At 43.7% G+C, this 22,130-nt stretch overlaps 2 protein-coding genes across 17 annotated transcripts in view; one reads left to right on the top strand and one right to left on the bottom strand.

Annotated features, from left to right (window-relative positions):
* The window catches only part of ptprfa (protein tyrosine phosphatase receptor type Fa), a 452,868-nt gene extending 449,420 nt beyond the window's left edge, over positions 1 to 3,448 (bottom strand). For 8 of the 16 annotated variants that reach the window (XM_074636850.1, XM_074636849.1, XM_074636848.1 and 5 more), the window contains exon 1: positions 3,093 to 3,447. The gene's annotated coding sequence lies outside the window, so the exon portion shown is untranslated. Of the gene's footprint in view, positions 1 to 3,092 lie in introns of all 16 variants that reach the window. The other 8 variants (XM_074636845.1, XM_074636843.1, XM_074636842.1 and 5 more) reach the window with 2 other exon arrangements.
* A 14,585-nt stretch (positions 3,449 to 18,033) lies between these two features.
* Positions 18,034 to 21,646, top strand: LOC141768506 (uncharacterized). The gene is made up of 2 exons (XM_074636835.1): positions 18,034 to 18,643; positions 19,233 to 21,646. Exons 1-2 carry the CDS (start codon positions 18,034 to 18,036, stop codon positions 21,545 to 21,547), a joined length of 2,925 nt encoding a protein of 974 aa, XP_074492936.1. The 3' UTR covers positions 21,548 to 21,646.
* Positions 21,647 to 22,130: the final 484 nt, after the last annotated feature.

Genomic DNA, 22,130 nt, shown 5'->3' on the forward strand with positions numbered 1-22,130 from the left:
CCCCTCCACCCATATGTTTTCATGCTTGTTCATCCCTGAAATTACACACAATTTATCAATGTGGAGAGGACGGCTGAGTGTGAGCAGAGATGGAGGGAAGCCAGCCCGCATACAGCTGTGATACCAGCAGCCAGAGCCTTACTGTAGATGCAACTGTGGTCCAGACAAAGTAGCACAAGTTTGCAGTCTCATCCAATCTGGACCTGCACTTCAGGGGCGGCTTAAGGCATAGGCCATATAGGCGGCAACCTTCTGGGGGGCGCTGCTCGCCCTCTGAAAAAAAAAAAATATATATATATAAAGGTAACAAATGAACAAGTAAAGAAAAGAAAGAAAGAAAGAATATTTTTACTCCTGTAACTCTTTTCCTCACACTTTTTCCACAATTATTTGTTAATAAAACTGTAAATTATAGTGAAACCAAATCCAAATTTCGCCTAGGGCACCAAAAGTGCTAGAGCCGGCCCTGTTGCAGTCACTGTTAACATTTTGATGTGCATGTGACATGATGGTAAGGCTCAATCTAGGACGCAGGCATGCTAAATCATCTGTGCTGAAGTCCCTCTTGGCAGCGTGCAAAGTATACTTGATGAAGACACAATGTCAAAACATCATAGCTGTAAAATAAATATTCATACATTAGTGTGCCTGCACCTTTTTGCTATTGTTTTTGCCTGTGCACCTGATAAGAATATTGGGATGTGCATACACTACTTTGTGAACAACACATGTCTGCCACAGTTTTCAGTAAAAGTTTAGATAGTCACAAAATGTTATCTATTTGATTTATGTACATCCTTTTTTGTGGTGACGCTCAGCACGACGTTCAACAACGTATGTTCCGTGCGTTTTCCTACGAATGTCCAGCAACTCGTCATGCACGTGTTAATTTCCGCTAGTCTTTTCAAAATAAAACTAATCAGTTAGGTTTAGGACAAGATTAACTTGGTTAGGATTAGGCAGCAAACTGCTTAGCTAGATTTAGGAAAAGATTGTGATTTGGTTTATAATAACTCCAGAGGTGCTGAAATTTAAGTACGGAAGTTATGTGACAAATAAATCATCTTTGACTTGTGGTTTCACACGAGACACGAACACAGGACTTTCGCCCAGGACACCGGTGTTTTACATACAAATTGATTTTGTGCTGACCATCACGAAATCTGAAGTGATGGCGAGTACCAGCCCAATATGAACAACTTTCATGTCTCTGGAAAGAGATGTTTTTAATTGTCACATTGCAAAAAAAAATAATCTAAAAATCCATTCACTCTATTATGTGATGGAGACAGAACTCTCCAAACCTCTAACTAACCTCAAACTTTCTGCCTGGATACAACGGGAGGGAAACAAGAAAACATTTGAGTTTGTTGTTTGGGTGAGCCGACCCTTTACTGCTAGAATGTGTTGGAATGATTATTAGTGGTGAATAGATATATGTGAAAGAGTCTCTGAGGGAGCAGCAGCAGCAGTGTGTGTGTGTGTGTGTGTGTGTGTGTGTGTGTGTGTGTGTGTGTGTGTGTTACTTCTCATCCTAATGAAGGTTGAATGAGACTCAGACTTGAATGCATCACTGCCATACACACACACACACACACACACACACACACACACACGCACACACACACACACACACACATTGCTTTCCATCATACATTCCCAGCGCTGGCACTCAGCTGATGCATTTATCAAGGTGCATGAATAACACGCAGCACATTACACACTCCTTCCACCTCCTCTCTGTGTGCATCTTGTTTGCGTGACTCCACCTCCTCCCCAGCCTCCCTGCCCTCACTCCTCTTCCCTCCATCTGTTGCACTCACTCACTCACTCACTCACTCACTCCGCCCACCTCACTCCATCTCTAGTTTCCATCCAACAGTTAGGGCTCTGTCAAATCCAGGTGAACTGCACTCCTCTTCCTCCTCCTCTTTTTCTTCTGCTTCTTCTTCTGCCTTATTTAGTCCCAAAGCATTTGGATTTTTGCATCCGGAGCATTTCACTATTCTTGCTTTACAAAACTGCCAAAAGAATGAAGCACTGAGTGCCAAGTCAAGCAGTATAACTGGCTAATAATAAGCATGCAAACACACGGGCTGCTACACAGACAACACAACAGAGCTGAGACTAAATCTCAGAGTAGAATAGACTACACCTACATTTTCCATGACATCAACCCATAAATACACAAGTAGCCTAATATATGACAAACACTGAAAGGTGCCAGACGTGTTGCAGATACAGCGGGCTTACATTTAGAGAGCATGAATGCATTAAGAATAGTCTGTAAATGGCACTGCTTACCCAAAGGGTCGCACATGCATTTCAACTTTAAAAATGCATCAAAGCAACAAGATGCATTTTTTTATTTTTAACCATTACACAGAGTGGGTTATAGTGTGAACAGCACACTCTGGTCACACTGACCACGGAGAGTCTGAACACAGAGCTGAGACTTCTTGTGAAAATAGTCCAAAGGAATGATGCAAGCGACGCTGTTCTGCATGTTTTTCACAGGTTTGATCCAGAAATGCCATTTCATATAAAAACACTTTGACTTGCAAAAGATGACCATTGTAGCCTACTGTACAGCCATTATCGTATTATTTTTGTACAGAATGATGCTCTTACCAATCTGCATTTAAACATCTGCAAGAATAAGGAATCTTTGGTCATCATAAACAGAATAATAAAAGCCTGTCTCTGACTCATTATGGCAAACTCTTTAAATCCACTTGTAATTCATTAATGAACATACATTTTGAACAGCTTAATATCCATCTGTAAGAGCCTTTGTTAACAAAATTCGACTATAAAAGTTGACTCTTATTTTTTTAAATCCCTATGTAGGATTATATGTTGACCTGCGGATACACTATCATTCCCTGTGAGACAGGATATTTTGCGGGCAAACAATGTATTGATTGTGACTAGATGTGAGTGTCATGTTCTGTCAGTGTACAGGCTGTAATGTCAGATGCAAGGTAGTGATGACACTCTGTGTCCAGATGTGTTTCAGTGTGCAGGACGCTCCTGATGTGACTGCCCAGATGTTTCCACAGCAGGACACTGAGAAGGATGCTGTAACTCACCATGTTCTAGGGTCTCCTGGACGTTTGCATGTCGGGAAAAGATGTTGAAGACAAGAAGAGCAGGCAGGTCCCCCAGATGAGACACAGTTTAAAAGAGTCTCCCAATTCCTCCAGTCCCAACACCTGCTCTAATCCCCCGGTGAACTGGAGAACAGGTCCGTACAAGGCTCCGTGAGGAGTGTCCGGTAAATCCCCGCTGAGCTGCCGGGTCTCTGGACTAGTTCTGTGTGAGTGTTCCCCGGTCAGAACTCGGTGTGTATCCGTCTGCTCCCTGTCTGTCCCTGTCTGTCCGCGGCGGCTCCGCTCTGCCGGAGCTCCATCCCCGACGCTTCCTCCACACACACCCTCGGGAGGCGTCGGCCACATTCGGCTGTTTCCGGGAGAACTCTAGCGTAGTGTGAGGCTGTCGATGACGTCCGAGCTTTGGAAGCACATTTACGAGCTTTACAAATCCGCGAATAACAAGATGTGTGTGTTTAGTAAGGAGACAGAATCCGTTCACTGAGCAGTGTGACTGTTCACCCCACCGAGGAGCCCCTGAGCAATACACTGTTGGAATTAAATAACAATGATATCCAATACAATTCAGTTATTATGAAAATGAATGAAATAGCATTTCATAACATGTTTTGTTTTTTTGTTTTTTAAACTCTTTTTTTATTTGAGAACAAAGAACATGAGCTCATCATGGGTGTTACCATGTCAGATCGCAGTACATTTTTGTAAATACATCTTAATATACAATGTCACACTTTAATCAATGGTGTAAATACACAATCCATTTTTCCCAGTATACTCCATATTTTTTTTCCTCCAATTTAAGTCTTAAAATAGATGTGAGTCTTTCCATACAATATATTTCATTGATAATACCCCGCCATTGGTCTGATGTTGGAGGATCAGTCTGCATCCACTTTCGAGTTGTAGCTTTCTTGCTACTTGCCAAGAGAATCTTTATTAAATATTTATCTTTGTGTAAAACAATTTCTGCTATTTTTCCCAAGTATGGTGTAATGAATGAGTAGTTTAACTTTATTCCCATTATTTTATGGATCTCAGTTGCCACCTCTTGCCAATATGGTTGTATTTTAGGGTATGCCCAAAAAATATGGAAATGATCAGCCATTGACGTTCCACATTGCCTCCATCAAAAGCCCCGGCTCTGCGTGCCTGTTTGCAGTGCTGTTAATTTAGGAGTGATGAAGAATCGCACTACGTTTTTCCATCCAAACTCCCTCCAGGATCCTGAGTTTGTTGTAGTTGCCTGATTCTCACATATCTCTGTCCAGTCCTCCTCTGTTATTTGAGAATCTGACTCTTTCTCCCATTTTGGTTTAATGTAGTTTGTAGAGTGCTTCTTAAGAGTCTTGTATACTTCCATAAACTTTTGAAACCAACTTTTTATTTCTCTCTTTTGTGTATGCATCCGAAAATATAGTAATCAAATTGTAATCGTTTGTTTTTGTGCTTTGTATTTTTCTCTAATCTCTAATTTGCAGGTACCTGAAAAAGTCCTGCTTTTCTAGTCTAAATGTGTCTGCTACATCCTGATAGCTCTGTAGTTCACCATTTGATGTGACTGAACAGAAAGATGTGATACCTCTCCTAGCCCACAGTTTAACATTTCATAACATGTTGAGTTGAGTTTCAATTATTTCTTCAATTATTACATACGTTTTTGGTTCATTTAAACACTATTTATTTATATGGTTATAATGTCAACCTCTGGTCTGGAACCCCAGAAAGGCTGCAACATGCAGTAAATGTGAAGGGTAGTGAGATGATTAACAGAATAACAAAGCAGACAAATATATATTTCTGCAGCACAAATTGCTTTATGAATAAATCAAATAATCCCTCCAAATGTTACCTCTAAAAGAGCTTCTTTTCTTAAATTAAATGCATTAAAAAAATAATATGTGTGATCCAATTTATAACAATTTATATGTTATTTTCTTCAATTGTGGTAAACTTTAAATAATCACAAGTCAGCTGCAAAAAACACATTTGTTCAGAGAAACAATGACAGTAAAAATACTGGGGTTCTTTTATGTTATTTAGCTAACACAAAAAAACTCCCCAAAAGTTCCTTCAAGCTGAGTAGTCACATTTAAACTGCACTAATAACTAATCGATATTTGTATATGGATCAAATGACTATATGTAATGTGAAAAGTGTCGCTTGGAGCGACAAACCCACAGAATTTTCACCAACTCTATAGAGCTCTACACAGATTTTTAGCCTCTTTAATCATTGTTTTGTACAATGCAGAAAATGTTAAGATGGATTCATAGCTGTGTGTTAAAGCTAGGGTTGGTAATGTGCTTCAACATGTTATTTGCTGAAATTCCGACAGCAATCAAAAATCAAATGGTCCATCACCAGAGTCTTCCACAAGCTGCTAGCTTGACAGCTGTGAGTACTAAAATAGTCATGTTCATTGTTTACGTTCATTATGATCATTTTGGGGAAGTGTCTTTGGAGGGAGGCCTGAAAGGACGGGCTGTCTTGGGGACTTTCTCTCTAGATTTAGGGACCTTTGGAGCTAGTGCTGCTAGCTACAACACTGGGCTGGGTTTTTCGATTGGATACTCTTGCTAGTTTTTCAACATTGCCAACCCCGGCTTTAAAGGTCCCATATTTTCATATCTTTTATATTATAATGCAGGTTTAAGTGCAATATAAATAATGTGAAAGTATCAAAATGCTCAATATACGGAGAAATACACACAGCCCGTATTCAGAAACTGTGCCTCTGAAACAAGCCGTTAGGATTTCTGTCCATTTGTGATGTCACAAATCTACAATATTTAGACCATTACACGTTTTTATACGTAAACATACTAAATGTGTCCCAGTTTATTTCCTGTTGCGGTGTATGTGAATGACATCAGCTGACAGGGTGTAAACATGGACCCAAGCTGTTCCCTAGCAACGCAATTCCGTTGAAATGCACTAAAATGGAGCGTTTCAGACAGAGGGTAAATGCAGGCATATTCAGACAGACAGCATGAGTATGTGTTTTTTGAACATTAAAACATGTAAACATGTTCTAGTAGAAACCCCAAATACAAACATGAACCTGAAAATGAGCCTGATATGGGACCTTTAAGAGGTTATGGTGTAGCTAAAGAGCATGTGTATGTAGATGATGTGCACCAATTGTAAACCGTTTTTTACAACTGGTAACACATTTCTCTACTGAGTTCACTTTCATCCTCATCATCATTAACTTCTCTTATGATTTGCAAAAGATATCATTTGTTTTTGCCATCATTGTGGCGTACTCTTCTCTCACACTTCTCAGCTGATATTGTAAATTTGTAAGGAAATTAGGCACTGGAGCCACAGATGATGATTGATAGATAATAGATCATTAATAATGACTTATGAAGATGATTTCAGTTTGGACACAGCAGGGGAACATATCGGAGATCAGCGTTTTTGGATTTGTTGTTGGTGCAACCAACTACACAGCAACTCTTCGGCATAGCGTTACTACTATTAGCGGTTTGTTTAAAGTAGAAGTTTGGAGACATGTTTCAGCTTCTTCTGTTTACTCTGTCATGAGGGGTGTGGTCATGCGAGCCTACTCACCCCAAATTGTTCCCGAAGGCATAGCCATCGGTGTGTGAATGAGTATTTAGATTAGATCCTGATGGGCAAAGTTGGCAGCTTAGTAGCCTCTGCCATCAGTGTATGAATGTGTGTGTGAATGGGTGAATGCTGATATGTAGTGCAAAGCGCTTTGAGTGGTCGGAAGACTAGATAAGCGCTATATAAATGCAAGTCCATTTACCATTTTACTCTGGATGACCTATTGCCGGTGTGATGTATAGCATACTTTTAATATCTCTGGTTGTTTGAGAACATTGATGGCAATGTTGCAAATCCGTGAGCAAGCCTGCTTTATGGCAACATTAGATTTACTGGATCCCATCATCCTGCTGTCTACCTGCTCCTCCCAAAGAGCTGAGTCCACTCTCCAACACCAACTCACCATACTAAACCTGACCTACACCTACATTACACATTAATATACAGACTGCTGCATCTCACATATTGCTGCAGACAGGAGCTCTAACAATGCTTTAGGTGTTCCTGTATTGACATTATGAAACTCTAAAACATAAATGATTCCCATAAAAATACAGCAGAGAAAGAAAATACAGCTTTTCTTAATGCAAATATGCAAAAAGTGACCATTTTGTAATTTATACAAATGTATAAATTGTGTTAAATGCCTTTTAAAGTCATCTTCTACAGCAATTGCCTTATTTGTATGTTTTAGTGGAATATAATTGTAGCTTGTGAATTAATCATGGTTTTCTATGTCAGCTTGCTCATTAGCCAAAGTTGTAAACAGTAGCTCTTTCCTTCGGTTAGTCTGCCCTTTGCCTGCCATGTAAATCCCATTCCGTTCTGCTTGTGCTGAATGAGGCACTGCCCTGATGCATGGATTTATGTGTAGTAATCATCAACTTAATTTAAATGAGTTCATGGGTTTAAACTGGTGATGGCCCAAAAAGGTGTCAACATTTTTTTTTTTTTGCCTGAAAATTAAGAAAATGATCAATGCGCGGCGCCCAGGTGCCTTCCCATGATGCTGGCTAAATTTTTCTATAGACCCTTTAAAAGCCGATGTCATGATTACGTCATAGTCTTAACTGGAGCCAAAACAAAAGAAAGGCTGGAGGCAAACACAAATCCCCTCAGAGTAGTGGGCTGAAGTTACACATCTAAATGTTATCTTGCTGTGTTGTTGGGTGCCAAAATCGATATTGCATACATTCGAGATGACAAACTGTGATTCTAAGCTCTAGTGAGTTAAAATATCATCAAAGCGGTTCAGAGATCGAGAGAAAAGGGTGCTAAAAGTTTAGCCTTCTGCTAACCGCAGCCGTGAGCCATTGATTGCGGTCAGCAGCCAATGACTCAATGGCTCACAGTCATCCTATAATATATTATAGAGTGATGCTATAGGCTACAAATAACACAGGAAAACACTTTAAGTATTACGTATCCAGGAGCAGTGGAGTTAATCCGACAGAGCAGACAATAAGATGTTAGCTCGAGCATCAATGTGATGACACAGGGTGGCAGCATTTCTTTTCCTAGGATGGTGAAGTGATGACACCCCCTGCTCTGTGTGTGATTGGCTTGTACTTGTTGCCTTCGTTGGTTGGGTTGGTTAGGTTTAGCCATGAGCAGTGAGATTGGTTAGGTTAAGGCATGAGCAGTGAGATTGGTTAGGTTTAGGCATGAGCAGTGAGATTGGTTAGGTTTAGCCATGAGCAGTGAGATTGGTTAGGTTTAGGCATGAGCAGTGAGATTGGTTAGGTTTAGCCATGAGCAGTGAGATTGGTTAGGTTTAGGCATGAGCAGTGAGATTGGTTAGGTTAAGGCATGAGCAGTGAGATTGGTTAGGTTTAGCCATGAGCAGTGAGATTGGTTAGGTTAAGGCATGAGCAGTGAGATTGGTTAGGTTTAGCCATGAGCAGTGAGATTGGTTAGGTTAAGGCATGAGCAGTGCAGTGAGATTGGTTAGGTTTAGGCATGAGCAGTGAGGTTGGTTAGGTTAAGGCATGAGCAGTGAGATTGGTTAGGTTAAGGCATGAGCAGTGAGATTGGTTAGGTTTAGGCATGAGCAGTGAGATTGGTTAGGTTAAGGCATGAGCAGTGAGATTGGTTAGGTTAAGGCATGAGCAGTGAGATTGATTAGGTTAAGGCATGAGCAGTGAGGTTGGTCAGGTTTAGGCATGAGCAGTGAGATTGGTTAGGTTAAGGCATGAGCAGTGAGATTGGTTAGGTTTAGGCATGAGCAGTGAGATTGGTTGGGTTAAGGCATGAGCAGTGAGGTTGGTTAGGTTTAGGCATGAGCAGTGAGATTGGTTAGGTTAAGGCATGAGCAGTGAGATTGGTTAGGTTTAGGCATGAGCAGTGAGATTGGTTAGGTTAAGGCATGAGCAGTGAGATTGGTTAGGTTAAGGCATGAGCAGTGAGATTGATTAGGTTAAGGCATGAGCAGTGAGGTTGGTTAGGTTTAGGCATGAGCAGTGAGATTGGTTAGGTTAAGGCATGAGCAGTGAGATTGGTTAGGTTTAGCCATGAGCAGTGAGATTGGTTAGGTTAAGGCATGAGCAGTGAGATTGGTTAGGTTTAGCCATGAGCAGTGAGATTGGTTAGGTTAAGGCATGAGCAGTGCAGTGAGATTGGTTAGGTTTAGGCATGAGCAGTGAGGTTGGTTAGGTTAAGGCATGAGCAGTGAGATTGGTTAGGTTAAGGCATGAGCAGTGAGATTGGTTAGGTTAAGGCATGAGCAGTGAGATTGGTTAGGTTTAGGCATGAGCAGTGAGATTGGTTAGGTTTAGCCATGAGCAGTGAGATTGGTTAGGTTTAGGCATGAGCAGTGAGATTGGTTAGGTTTAGCCATGAGCAGTGAGATTGGTTAGGTTTAGGCATGAGCAGTGAGATTGGTTAGGTTAAGGCATGAGCAGTGAGATTGGTTAGGTTTAGCCATGAGCAGTGAGATTGGTTAGGTTAAGGCATGAGCAGTGAGATTGGTTAGGTTTAGCCATGAGCAGTGAGATTGGTTAGGTTAAGGCATGAGCAGTGCAGTGAGATTGGTTAGGTTTAGGCATGAGCAGTGAGGTTGGTTAGGTTAAGGCATGAGCAGTGAGATTGGTTAGGTTAAGGCATGAGCAGTGAGATTGGTTAGGTTTAGGCATGAGCAGTGAGATTGGTTAGGTTAAGGCATGAGCAGTGAGATTGGTTAGGTTAAGGCATGAGCAGTGAGATTGATTAGGTTAAGGCATGAGCAGTGAGGTTGGTCAGGTTTAGGCATGAGCAGTGAGATTGGTTAGGTTAAGGCATGAGCAGTGAGATTGGTTAGGTTTAGGCATGAGCAGTGAGATTGGTTGGGTTAAGGCATGAGCAGTGAGGTTGGTTAGGTTTAGGCATGAGCAGTGAGATTGGTTAGGTTAAGGCATGAGCAGTGAGATTGGTTAGGTTTAGGCATGAGCAGTGAGATTGGTTAGGTTAAGGCATGAGCAGTGAGATTGGTTAGGTTAAGGCATGAGCAGTGAGATTGATTAGGTTAAGGCATGAGCAGTGAGGTTGGTTAGGTTTAGGCATGAGCAGTGAGATTGGTTAGGTTAAGGCATGAGCAGTGAGATTGGTTAGGTTTAGGCATGAGCAGTGAGATTGGTTAGGTTTAGGCATGAGCAGTGAGATTGGTTGGGTTAAGGCATGAGCAGTAAGGTTGGTTAGGTTTAGGCATGAGCAGTGAGATTGGTTAGGTTAAGGCATGAGCAGTGAGATTGGTTGGGTTAAGGCATGAGCAGTGAGATTGGTTAGGTTTAGGCATGAGCAGTGAGATTGGTTAGGTTTAGGTCAGACTTTTTTCCGTGAGGTTTGTTCCCAAGTGTTCCAAGTCAGATACACCAAACTCTCTTAACTGGACAAACTTGTTGTAAATTGTTCATTTTAGCCTGATGAATGACACGTGTGTACATGTAAGGGATATTTCATCATTAGCATAATCAAAACCCCTAAAATTGCTGTACAGTATAAAGCTGCCTGTTGGCCGCAGCCTGTACACTCCCATGTGTCTAACGCTTTCAGTGTCTTTTTTTATGCATGCCATAATGAAGGCTGTGTGGTCTCCTGTATGATATTGGTTCCAGCTGCTGAGGCATTGTTCATCCACTTCCTGCTTGGCTCCGTGAAGATCCTGATTGGAGTGGCACCCAGTCCAGCTCTCCAATGCAGGAATGCAATCTCCGGTTCTGAAAAGTGAAGCCAATGTGGAAGTGCCTTAAACTCTTTCTAATAGACAGCAGGGGGTGACTCCTCTGGTTGCTAAAATAAGTGTGATTGTATAGAAGTCTGTGAGAAAATGAGCCTACTTCTCTCTTGATTTATTACCTCAGTAAACATTGTAAACATGAGTTTATGGTCTCAATCACTAGTTTCAAGTCTTCTTCAATACAGCATGATGTTCATTTAGTAAATTATGGTCCCATTTAGAGTCAGATAGACCATAAAGCAGGGGATGCTTTAGGGCAGGGGTTCTCAAACTTTTTCCCCTACAGGGAAGAAAATGTTCCAAGAACCCTTTCTTAATCGTAACACTGAAATAAACATATGCTTACTAATATTTGTACTCTTAGATGCCATAGGAGCTATTTGTATTCTAAAACTTTTCAACCTAAATACCTCAGACCGGTTTCATAGTGATAAACAAACACTTTTCAACTTGAATCATTTGAAGATAAAATGAGATATTGCTTTATTATTCCCACAGCAGGGGAATTTGCAATGTCATTGAATGTTAATGCCACTTATATAGCTTTTAATCAGAGGTTGATTTTGTTCAAATTGCACTTGGATTCAACTTGTCAGCATTTATAGCCTACTTGTCAAGTAATTTAGCTTTAAAGCTTTAAAAGAGTTGCAAGACTGGCATAGTCTTAATAAATCCAAATATTCAAATTTACCTGTCTAAAGCGGAGTTCCAGTAAGTGCTTCAATTTCAAAATAATTAACTTATTGCTGTGTGTCACAGTTATATCACAGTTTCTATCGGCGCAAAGCTAACAAGGGTGGGAGTAATGGACACAATATGCTTGTTTTATTGGTGCATATGGTCCCCATCTGTAGATATGTTACAGCACAATTTTATAATTAATAGCTAATTATTTCGCGGACCCCATGGCAGAGTGCCACGGACCCCACTTTGAGAATCACTGCTTTAGGGCGGGGCTACCTGGTGATTGACAGGTCGCTACCACGGCGTTACCGGTCTGAGGGTTATCCGTGTTTTCATCCTAAAATTTTAACAATTTCACAGTGTGTTTTCAATTTCTGAAAGTTAATTGTAACATTTTGGTCATCTAAAAATGTCTTATTCAGCGTTCAGTTGTACTTAGCTCCACCCTCTCGTGTCACTTCTGGTTGCAAAAAACCAAGATGGTGGCGGCCAAAATGCTGAACTTGAGGCTTCAAAACTGTAGTCAACAAACCAATGGTTGACGTCACAGTGACTATGTCCACTTCTTATATACAGTCTATAGATGCCATACAGGGGACAGCTGTTAAATACTTAGCTAGCTTGTCAGTCAAACATCTTGCCACCATGTTGCTCTCTGTTGTGTTCAGGAGATGTTAATCCTTCTTCAGGCTTTTGTGTGAATTAGTATTGAGGCACCTGGAGACCGGGCCAGGTATAGTTTTGTCTACTGATATTGCAAACACACGCTTAAGAACTTTAGGCGACCAAAAAGGTTATAATTAACTTTCATGAGCTCAGTACACATGTATAAGTTGTGTGAGAGTTTGTAAACAGATATTTTGATAAAGATTTGCTATTGTTAAACGCGGCCCCCATTTACTTCAATACTACAAGACTTTTCTCCGTTTTGATATTCTCCGTTCACCGGGGAGGCATGTGGGAAAAACAAAGTTTTCTTCAAGAATTCAAAGTAACACAATGTGAGTAATTGATATACAAATAGTCATTTTGGGGGTGAAATATTAATTTAAGATGACAGTGAGCATAACACTGGGTATTAAAACCAACCAGTCTTGTTAGTCTTAGTCATTATCAGTGCTCTTTAATTTCATGTTCCACTTCCTCTGTGAAGTTGAGATTTACTCAGTTTATGACTCCCTCAGGCGAATCACAGCAGGAACTATAATGTGATATATTATTGTATATATTCATAATGCTTGTTTGACATGGTGTCAGAGAGAGAAAGAGAGAGAGAGAAACTCAGAGAAACAGAGGCAAGACGGACGAGTATGAAACATGACAACACATCATTTGCATTCAGTGTGTTCTAGAATATGAAAATACTTCAAATATAAATCAATTCATTCTAAATTGACAAATGTTGTGGTCTTGAATTCACGGTGGTTCTTTGGCTCCATCTACTGAAGTTTAAACCCACAAGTACAATAATATCACTGAAAATTGTTTTTAGAAATAAAACCTCCAGATTTCCAATCCGTGGTGTTATCAGACCTGACACAACTAATGGAAGAAACAATGTAAATACATTCAATAAACAAGAATTATCCTTTAAAATCACAATATTTTATGGAGCTTATATTTGATCAGTTAATGCAGTATATCTATGCATCAGTATTACTAGCAATGAGTAATTCATACCACCTGTACAGTCAATAGCCAATAATTACCTCTAAATGTGTTAAATCTTTGTTAATGAGCGTAGCTGTCCAGGTTGTACCCCGCCTCATTCTGTATATATACTGGGTAAAACAAAGTTTGGAAACTTGTGTTTGATGGATTATTTCTCTGTTGTTACAATGCTAATGGTCATTGTATTTTACATCGCTGGAAAGCCTGTTTATTTACCTTCACAATGATGTCCAACTTGTAAGGATTATGCATCTGTGGGATGAGCAGCACAGCTGATTATGTGGGTAGCGCCCAAGAAAAAATTGCCAAAATGCTCCGTCAATGGTAAACAGTGTATTCTCCTGTTGGTGTTGACTCTTGTTTTGAGTTGTTTGGTGGATTGGATGAATGAACTCTCTATCAGTAACAAGGAACAAACAAGACATATTGGCTATTTTACACTTTATTCATTTAATACACCGTCAGGAGCCTCAGTAGCGGTGGAAGATCCATACGCAGCCACAACAGCCTGGCACCTCCTCCTCATGCTGGTCACCAACCTGGTCACACGTTGCTGTGGGATGGCGTTCCATTCCTCAACCAGGATTGGTTGCAGGTCAGCCAGCCTGGTTGTGTTGGTCACTCTGACACGTACAGCACGCCCAAGCTGATCCCACAAGTGTTGAATTGGGTTGAGGTCTGGACTCTTGGCAGGCCGTTCCATTCTCTCTACTCCCACATTGTGGAGGTAGTCTGTGATAACCCTGGCTCTGTGGGGGCGAGCGTTGTCATCTTGGAGGATGAAGTTAGGTCCCAGATTGTGGAGATATGGGATCGCCACTGGCTGCAGAATCTCATCCCGATATCTCACTGCATTGAGATGGCCTTCAATGATGACAAACCTTGTTTTGCCAGTGAGGAAGATGCCGCCCCACACCATGACACTGCCCCCACTAAAAGCTGTTACTCCAACCGTGCAAAAATCAGCATAGCGTTCTCCATACTTTGACCCTGCCATCCAACTTTCGCAGACAGAACCTGGACTCATCACTGAACATGACATTTCCCCACATGTTCAGGTTCCATTGTCTATGATGTCGACACCAGTGCAAACGGGCCTGACGGTGAAGGGCAGTCATTGCAGGCTTCCTGGTAGCCTTATGAGAACACACTGTTTACCATTGGCAGAGCATTTTGGCAAATTTTTCTTGGGCGCTACCCACATAATCAGCTGTGCTGCTCATCCCACAAATGCATGATCCTTACAAGTTGGACATCATTGTGAAGGTAAATAAACAGGCTTTCCAACTATGTAAAATACAATGCCAATTAGCATTGTAACAACAGAGAAATAATCCACCAAACACAAGTTTCCGAACTTTTTTTCCCCAGTATATATATATATATATATATATATATATATATATATATAGAGAGAGAGAGAGAGAGAGAGAGAGAGAGAGAGAGAGTCTAACTGTACAGTCTAACTGTAAAACATAAGTGGGGTTAGACATGCAGGTACAACACTCAAAACATGACATGGAAATCAGCTTTATAAATTCCACATACCAACACTTATCTGACTTCAGCTACTGCAGTTTGATGAGTTGCAACGTGACTGAGACAATTTTTGGCATCATTGGGCAAAAATTCCTTAATAACCTTTCAGCATATTGTTATTCAAGTGTTCTGAGAGAAAACTAGACTTCTGCTCCTCCTCATAGCTCTGTTTTCAGGATTTAGAACATCTAACCAGTGACGGGAGACTTTGACCAATCACAGGTCATTTCAGAGAGAGAGCGTTACTATTGGCTGTGCTCCGGCTGGTCTCAACATGGCACGTCACAAACTTTCTCATTTTACAGCTAAACAGTACACTGCAAGATGATTCTGATAACATTTGAGTAGAGAAATAAACATTACAGTAACAGAATATTGATTCATATTTGATCAGCGCTGCCCAGTTTGACCGTTTGATCGGAGTTTGCAAGTGATTGAGCAGCTGGACGTCAGACTCCAGATCAGCTCTGATTGGTGGTTTTCTCCGGTCTGTGAAATCTTGCAGATGCCGCTAGGAGCACCGGAGGACACCGGAGGACACCGGAGGACACAGAGGAACATGATTTATTTCAGATTACCTGTCTCAATGACTACTGTCAGGATATAATGACCGTTTTATAAAAATGTCTTTATTTAATCATATTTGCTCCATTTCTACCCACTGCTGCTTTAAAGATTTATTTGCTGTCATTTGTAATATTTGCAATTGATTTAACCATACCCCTGTCATACAAGTGAAGCATGTATGAGGCAGGTCTACTGATGTGCGCCAGACCCATTCGTATGAGACAGCTGTCAGTTGTCACTGTTGAACTGAAACGAGACTCCAGTCTGCGGTGTAGTTCATACACAGGAAGGAATGGTTGCTCGGTATATTCAAAACCAAGTCAAAACTGCATCCCTTTCTGTTAACCTGAGGATTAATTCCCCATATATAGCTATTAACAAGTGTAGCGTTTAGCTGATACAGAGCTGCAAAAACAATGTTATTATATTAAAATGTGAGCATTAGAACTGAATCTTTGCAGGTCCCTTGAGCAGTTTTAGAGCAATGATCTGGTCTGAATCCACTGGGATCTTATTATGATGGTCTTGTCATGCACAGGAGGAAGCTATTTAATGCAGAGACTCCAATTCAAACCAAATTTTTTTCCACATTAAAAACACATTAAAAAACAGCTAAAGTTGACCAAAGTGCTCGTTGGAGGAAATCTGCAGGAACTCATGGGTTAATGAAATAGCCTGACACTCCCCCTGTGGGAGCATTAGGGTAATAGGGAAGGGTAACCAGAAGCAGGGTTTAATATTGTGAAAGGAGTTGTTTTGGTGGGTCACCCTGCTTTAAAGGTCCCATATTATAAAAAGTGACATTTTCATAATTTTATATTATAAAGCAGGTTTAAGTTCTATATAAATACTGTGAAAGTATCGAAACGCTTAATCCACAGAGAAATACACACAGCCCGTATTCAGAAACTGAGCTTTTGAAACAAACCGTCAGGATTTCTATCCATTTGTGATGTCACAAATCTAAAATATTTAGACCATTTCAAAGTTTTAAATGAAAGCATTCTAAATGTGTCCCAGTTTATTTCCCGTTGCAGTGTATGTGAATGACATCAGCTAACAGGAATTAAACCTGGACCTAAGCTGTTGCCTAGCAACGCAATTCTGTTCCAATTTCATTGAAATGTACTAAAACGGAGCGTTTCAGACAGAGGGTAAATACAGGTATATTCAAGCAGACAGCATGAGGAAAATAAAGTTAGTGGTGAACGTCCAATATTGCAGCTTATCATGCTGTTGGGGGGAGGAAGGAGAAGCACATGAGCTCTCAATCAATCACTATTTCCAGGTATCACAAACATCATATTAAAGTGGGATAATAATGCAGACCAAAGTTGCCAGAGTACTAGTGTGTAAAGTATGGGATGGTGTCCTCTGTTTAACAGGGATTTATGGCCACAAGTAAATGTAAGGTTAATGCTGAGGATGGATGAGTTCTACGCCTCAGTCAGGACACCAACCACAAAGTCTAATTTGCTTCACAGAGGTTTTATATACCACAGACTCTGTCATCACGTCAGCAGTCATGTTGGTGCTGGTGGACAGATGGAATTGGTGTAAAATAAATTATTATTTATTTACAAGATTTTCACAAACACAAAAGGCCCTGAACCACAAGAGACTCTTAAAATAAGAGCGACATCTAACTTTAACAAAAGGAAACCAGAATGGAGCTAAAACCACTACTTGACCTTACCTGATGAAAACCAGAAGCAGTCTTACAACTAGAATGATACTCGGAGAGCGCAGACCTCCGCTAAGGTGCCTGACTTTAAAAACAGATCCCAGCTCCCAGCTGGCGGTACCGTGAGGTGGTCAGCTTGATCTATTTCGACCTCACTCTGACCGTCACCACGGTCTTCACCTTGAATGAAGCCATTCTTCTTCCTATCTGCGAGACCATAATATCAACAAAGTCATGTGACTGACCTTAAGAGGCTGGCCGTAGGTTATAAAGCAACCGGAAAACCATGCCTCTTCCTCTTTGCCTTTCTCGCCTCATCGGAGACCGGTAAGTATGTCGGGAAGCCAATAATCCGTCACTTTAGTGTGCAGGTGCCTTGTGTCCCTGAGGATTTCTGTGGTTTTTCCCGTGAGTTCTGTATGTAACTCTCTGTTTGTTGCAGGTAAGATAAATGATATCACCTGCGGCTGATTACCCCATAGCCTGTTTGCCGTTTTTGCGTAAGTTGGCGTTTGGGTGAGTAGCTTTGCTTATTCTCCTCTTGGAAGCAGTTGCAGAGTTACTGCTTTCAGCTGTTTCGCAAATTAAGTTTTCTGTTTCACTCTTCGTACACGTGCGTACACGAGTGGTGCTCTTTATTTAAATAGTGGTGCGCCAATATATGGCTCACTGAGTGTTATAGCTCACCCGGTAGAGCGGGCGCTCTTACCACGGTAGGCCGGGGTTCGAATCCCCCTTCGGCATATTTTATTTAGCCAAGGATTTTGCCTTGCATTCCCCTTGTGTTTTAAAGGGCGTTGTCATTTTTCCCTTAAACCTCTGTGCGCAGTAGGTGGGTTTGGTTATTTGTTCCCCCTTGTACGTCCGCGTACAGGAAAGGGGTGATTTTTAGTTCTTATGAGCAGTATTTTTGTTTATACCTTTGAGCCAGTGAGCATATATCCCCATTGACTACTGTTCGCAGCAGGAGGGGTTAATTGGTACTATTATGGCTCCCCAGACTTGTCGGTTCTGTGGGGCAGCCATGGACATTCGCGACGGTCACCGTGAGTGTCCGTCTTGTTTGGGCATGGCGCATTTAATGGATGACGTTGATTGCCCATGTCCAGCAGCCATTGATCTGCCTCTGGAGGAAAGGGCCCGAAGGGCTAGGCTTGAGGGGCATTCCCAACACACTGCGGCAGCTGCTCCCCCTAGGAGGGAACGAGAGCGTCGCACGGAAAACCGCTCCCGCAAGCGTAAACAGGGGCAGTCCCAGGGGCAGGGAAAAAAACGTGCCACAGAGACTAACTCTCCGCCACTGCAGAGTCCAGCCCCACCTTTAGATGGGGCAGGGGGGCAGGAGGATACTCAGTGTCAAATCCTGGCTGCCATTCGTGGTCTGGCAGACAGGGTGAGTAGAATGGAAGCTCAGAGAGCAGCTCCACTGACTGCGGCTTGTTCGGAGGGGATCTCCCCTAGGGACTTGCCGGCATATGAAGAACATCAGACAGATCACCCTGATGCTATATCACTTTATGCTCAGGGTTCTCTCTTGGAGGACGAGGGTCACCCAGAGATTGCTGAAGAGTCACATTGCCTTAGCCTATCTCACACAGGTGAGTCTGCGTCCGTAGACGATGGTACTGGCGATTCTGTTCCCAGTGATGTGTTTTCAAAGGTTTTGAGTGCGGCTAAGATTATGGGCCTTTCAATTCCAATTGAAACCCCTAGCTCATCGGAGGGAGTCTGGGCTGGCATCTCGCAGTCTCGCCCCTCAGTGACTATTCCTGCAGCCGAGGATTATTGTCAGATGTTAAGAAGGTCATGGAATAATCCTGGTAGCGCCCCTCAGTTTAATTCGGGGTGCAGGAGGCTAGCCAAGGCACAGTACCCCCATGAGTCTGGTTTGGGCGATATGCCGCCTGTAGAGAGGGAAATGGCAGCTTTAACCCCTCCAGGCCCAGATAGAGTGACCACTAATCCACACTGTCCTCGTAAGGAGTGCAAGAAGACAGACCACTTGGTTTGTAGGTCCTATAATGCAGCCGCCCGCGCGGCGCGTGCAGGAAATGCACTCGCTCTCTTGTTAGCAGCGCTCAGAAGGACCGCTAGTGCGGGTGATCAGGACACCAGAAACCTGTCCACACACTCTCAGCTTACTCGTGACATCGGTTCCGCTATGTCGTCAGCCATGATGGCCCGCAGACAGATCTGGCTGGCTCAGACAACCCTCCCCGAGAACATCAGGAAGGAGCTTACCAACATGCCGGTGGTACCGGGTAGAGTCTTTCACTCTGACTCCCAGAGTGTCTTGGAGAAAGCTGAACAGTCTCTGCGTACTCGAGAGAGCGTGCAGCGCACATTCAGTCGGCCTGCAGCGACGAGGCAGAGACCAACGGGCCAGCAGCACCAATTCCAGGCTGCCTGGGGTCATCCAGAGCCCTGGATGCGTGGCAGGCGCCAGGGCTCAGGTGCACAAGGTTCGGGTGATGCTGCAGGAAGACTGCGACTGCAGCATCAAGGGTTTCAGCCCCGGCCTACAGCAAGAGGGGCTCCTCAAAGGAGACGCCCCCCCAAGGGTCCAGGGACCCAGGGGGCCTCTGCATAGGAGTGGTGGGGCAGCCGCCAAGGTTCACTCCCAGCTACGCCTGGACAGCTGGGAGAAGGAAGTCTCAGACCCCTGGGTAGTGGCTACTGTTGCAAGGGGTTACAGAATTCAATTTCGGCGGCGGCCCCCACCTTTTTCCAGGGTCCAGATGACGTTGGTCAAGGACCCAGTCCAGGCAAAAGTTCTGTCCGAGGAGATTGCAATCCTCCTTCAGAAGAAAGTAATTGCGAAGGTAAGGCCCAGCGAACAGCAAGCTGGCTTTTATTCAACATATTTCCTTGTTCCCAAAAAGGATGGTGGGATACGTCCCATCCTGGACCTCCGGCGCCTAAATACTTACATAAAGGTTCTGCCGTTCAGAATGCTGCACACACGGCACATTCTAGAGTCGATAGAGCAAGGGGAATGGTTCACCACTATCGATCTAAAAGACGCGTACTTCCACGTCCCCATTTGTCGGGCACATTGGCAGTTTCTACGGTTCGCATTTCAAGGGCAAGCTTACGAGTTCAAGGTCCTTCCGTTTGGTCTCTCCCTTTCTCCGAGAGTTTTCACCCGAGTGGTAGCAGCCGCTCTGTCACCACTCCAGAGGGCAGGCTTAAAGATCCTGCCATACCTGGACGACTGGCTGGTCTGCGCTTCATCTCGCGAACAGGTCATGCAGCATACCGAGAGGGTTTTAGCTCATGTCCAATCCCTTGGTTTCAGGGTGAACTTAAAGAAAAGCAACCTCGAACCGAGGCAGGAAACAGTATTCTTGGGACTTTGCCTGAACTCACTTATGATGAAGGCGTCTCTTACCCCTCAGAGGGTTGCGAGAATCCTAACGGTCTTGCGTATCTTCCGACTGGGCAAACGCCTACAGTTGGTTCACTTTCAGAGACTGCTGGGGTTGATATCAGCAGCAGTGTTGGTGATTCCGCTGGGCCTGCTCAGGGCTCGGCCCCTACAGCGGTGGCTGAATGCGTTCAACCTCCATCCACAGAGGGTCAGGCATGTGAAGCTCAGAGTGACTCAGTCATGTCAGAGAGCTCTGAGCCCATGGAGGGACCACAAGTTGCTCACACAAGGTGTACCCTTGGGCAATCTGCCTTCAAGGAGGACTTTGGTGTCCACAGATACCTCCATGACAGGCTGGGGAGCAGTCTGGGAGGGCAGAATGGCGAGAGGTGTTTGGAAACCTCCATGGGACACCGAACACATCAATGTGCTCGAGCTGAGGGCTGTGCATCTGGCTTTCAGGGCCTTTCTCCCATTCATACGCGGCAGGCATGTCCTGGTGAAGTCGGACAGCTCTGCCGCAGTTTACCATGTCAATCATCAAGGAGGCACGAAGTCTCTGCGTTGCCTCAAGGCTGCACAGAGGCTTCTGCCTTGGGCTTTTCCACGTCTGGCCTCGCTAAAGGCTGTTTATGTACCAGGGGTGCTGAATCGGGCTGCAGACCTCCTCTCCAGATCGGGGCCTCTCCCGGGGGAATGGAGACTACACCCAGAGGTGGTGGCGAGTTTGTCGACTCAATTTGGCATGGCTCAGGTAGATCTGTTCGCATCCAAGGAGACAGCCCATTGCCAGCTGTGGTTTTCCCTGAGGCCTCCAGGCGGTCCTCTGGGCCTGGATGCTCTGTCTCACGAGTGGCCGAAGGGGTTACTGTACGCTTTTCCCCCACTACCATTGATTCCTCATGTGTTGGACAGAATCAACCGGGGGCACTACAAGGTTCTGTTGGTAGCCCCACGGTGGCCGGGGAGACATTGGTTTCCGGCCCTCCTTCGCCTGGTTCACGGCCGACCTTGGCCCTTGCCACTCAGGGCGGACCTTCTGTCCCAGGCGGGAGGAAAAATTTGGTATCCCAAGCCAGCTGTTATGCAGCTGTGGGCTTGGCCCCTTCTCAGTCCGTCTCTCATGACCTGAGTGACGCTGTTCGGGAGACCATAGATAATGCTAGAGCACCCTCCACACGCTACAATTACAAGCAAAGGTGGAAGTTGTTCTCATCGTGGTGCCACCATAAAGGGGCAGATCCCGTCACCTGCCCGGTGGCTTCGGTTCTTGACTTCCTCCAGTCGCTGCTGGATGCAGGTAGGGCAACTAGCACCCTGAGGGGCTACACTGCGGCTATTTCTACTTTCCATGACACACTGGGGGATCTTTCGGTAGGGAAGCACCCCATAGTGTCCCAGTTTCTGAAAGGTGCTAACCGTCTGCGCCCAGGCAGGAGTTTACGGGCTCCATCATGGGACCTACCTTTGGTGTTGAGGTCCTTGGCTACAGCCCCATACGAACCACTGGAACAGTCAGATTTTAAGTTTCTGTCACACAAGACTGCATTCCTTTTGGCCATTTGCTCTGCCAAGAGGGTGAGCGAGCTACACGCACTGTCTGTGAGCAGCGAGTGCTTGAGGTGGAGAGCAGAATATGCAGGGGTGTCCCTGTGGCCGAACCCGTTCTTCCTCCCTAAAGTGGTAAGCCCTCAGACAGTGAATCAGGCTATTGA

This window comes from Sebastes fasciatus, chromosome 5 (genome assembly GCF_043250625.1).
Source record: "Sebastes fasciatus isolate fSebFas1 chromosome 5, fSebFas1.pri, whole genome shotgun sequence".
Lineage (NCBI taxonomy): Eukaryota > Metazoa > Chordata > Actinopteri > Perciformes > Sebastidae > Sebastes > Sebastes fasciatus.

Excerpts from the sequence above, each read along its gene's own strand:
- LOC141768506 (XM_074636835.1), top strand. The coding sequence starts at position 18,034 with ATGGCTCCCCAGACTTGTCGGTTCTGTGGGGCAGCCATGGACATTCGC. Across the intron at positions 18,644-19,232 it reads CCTTAGCCTATCTCACACAG|ACAGATCTGGCTGGCTCAGA; the intron begins GTGAGTCTGCGT and ends GATGGCCCGCAG.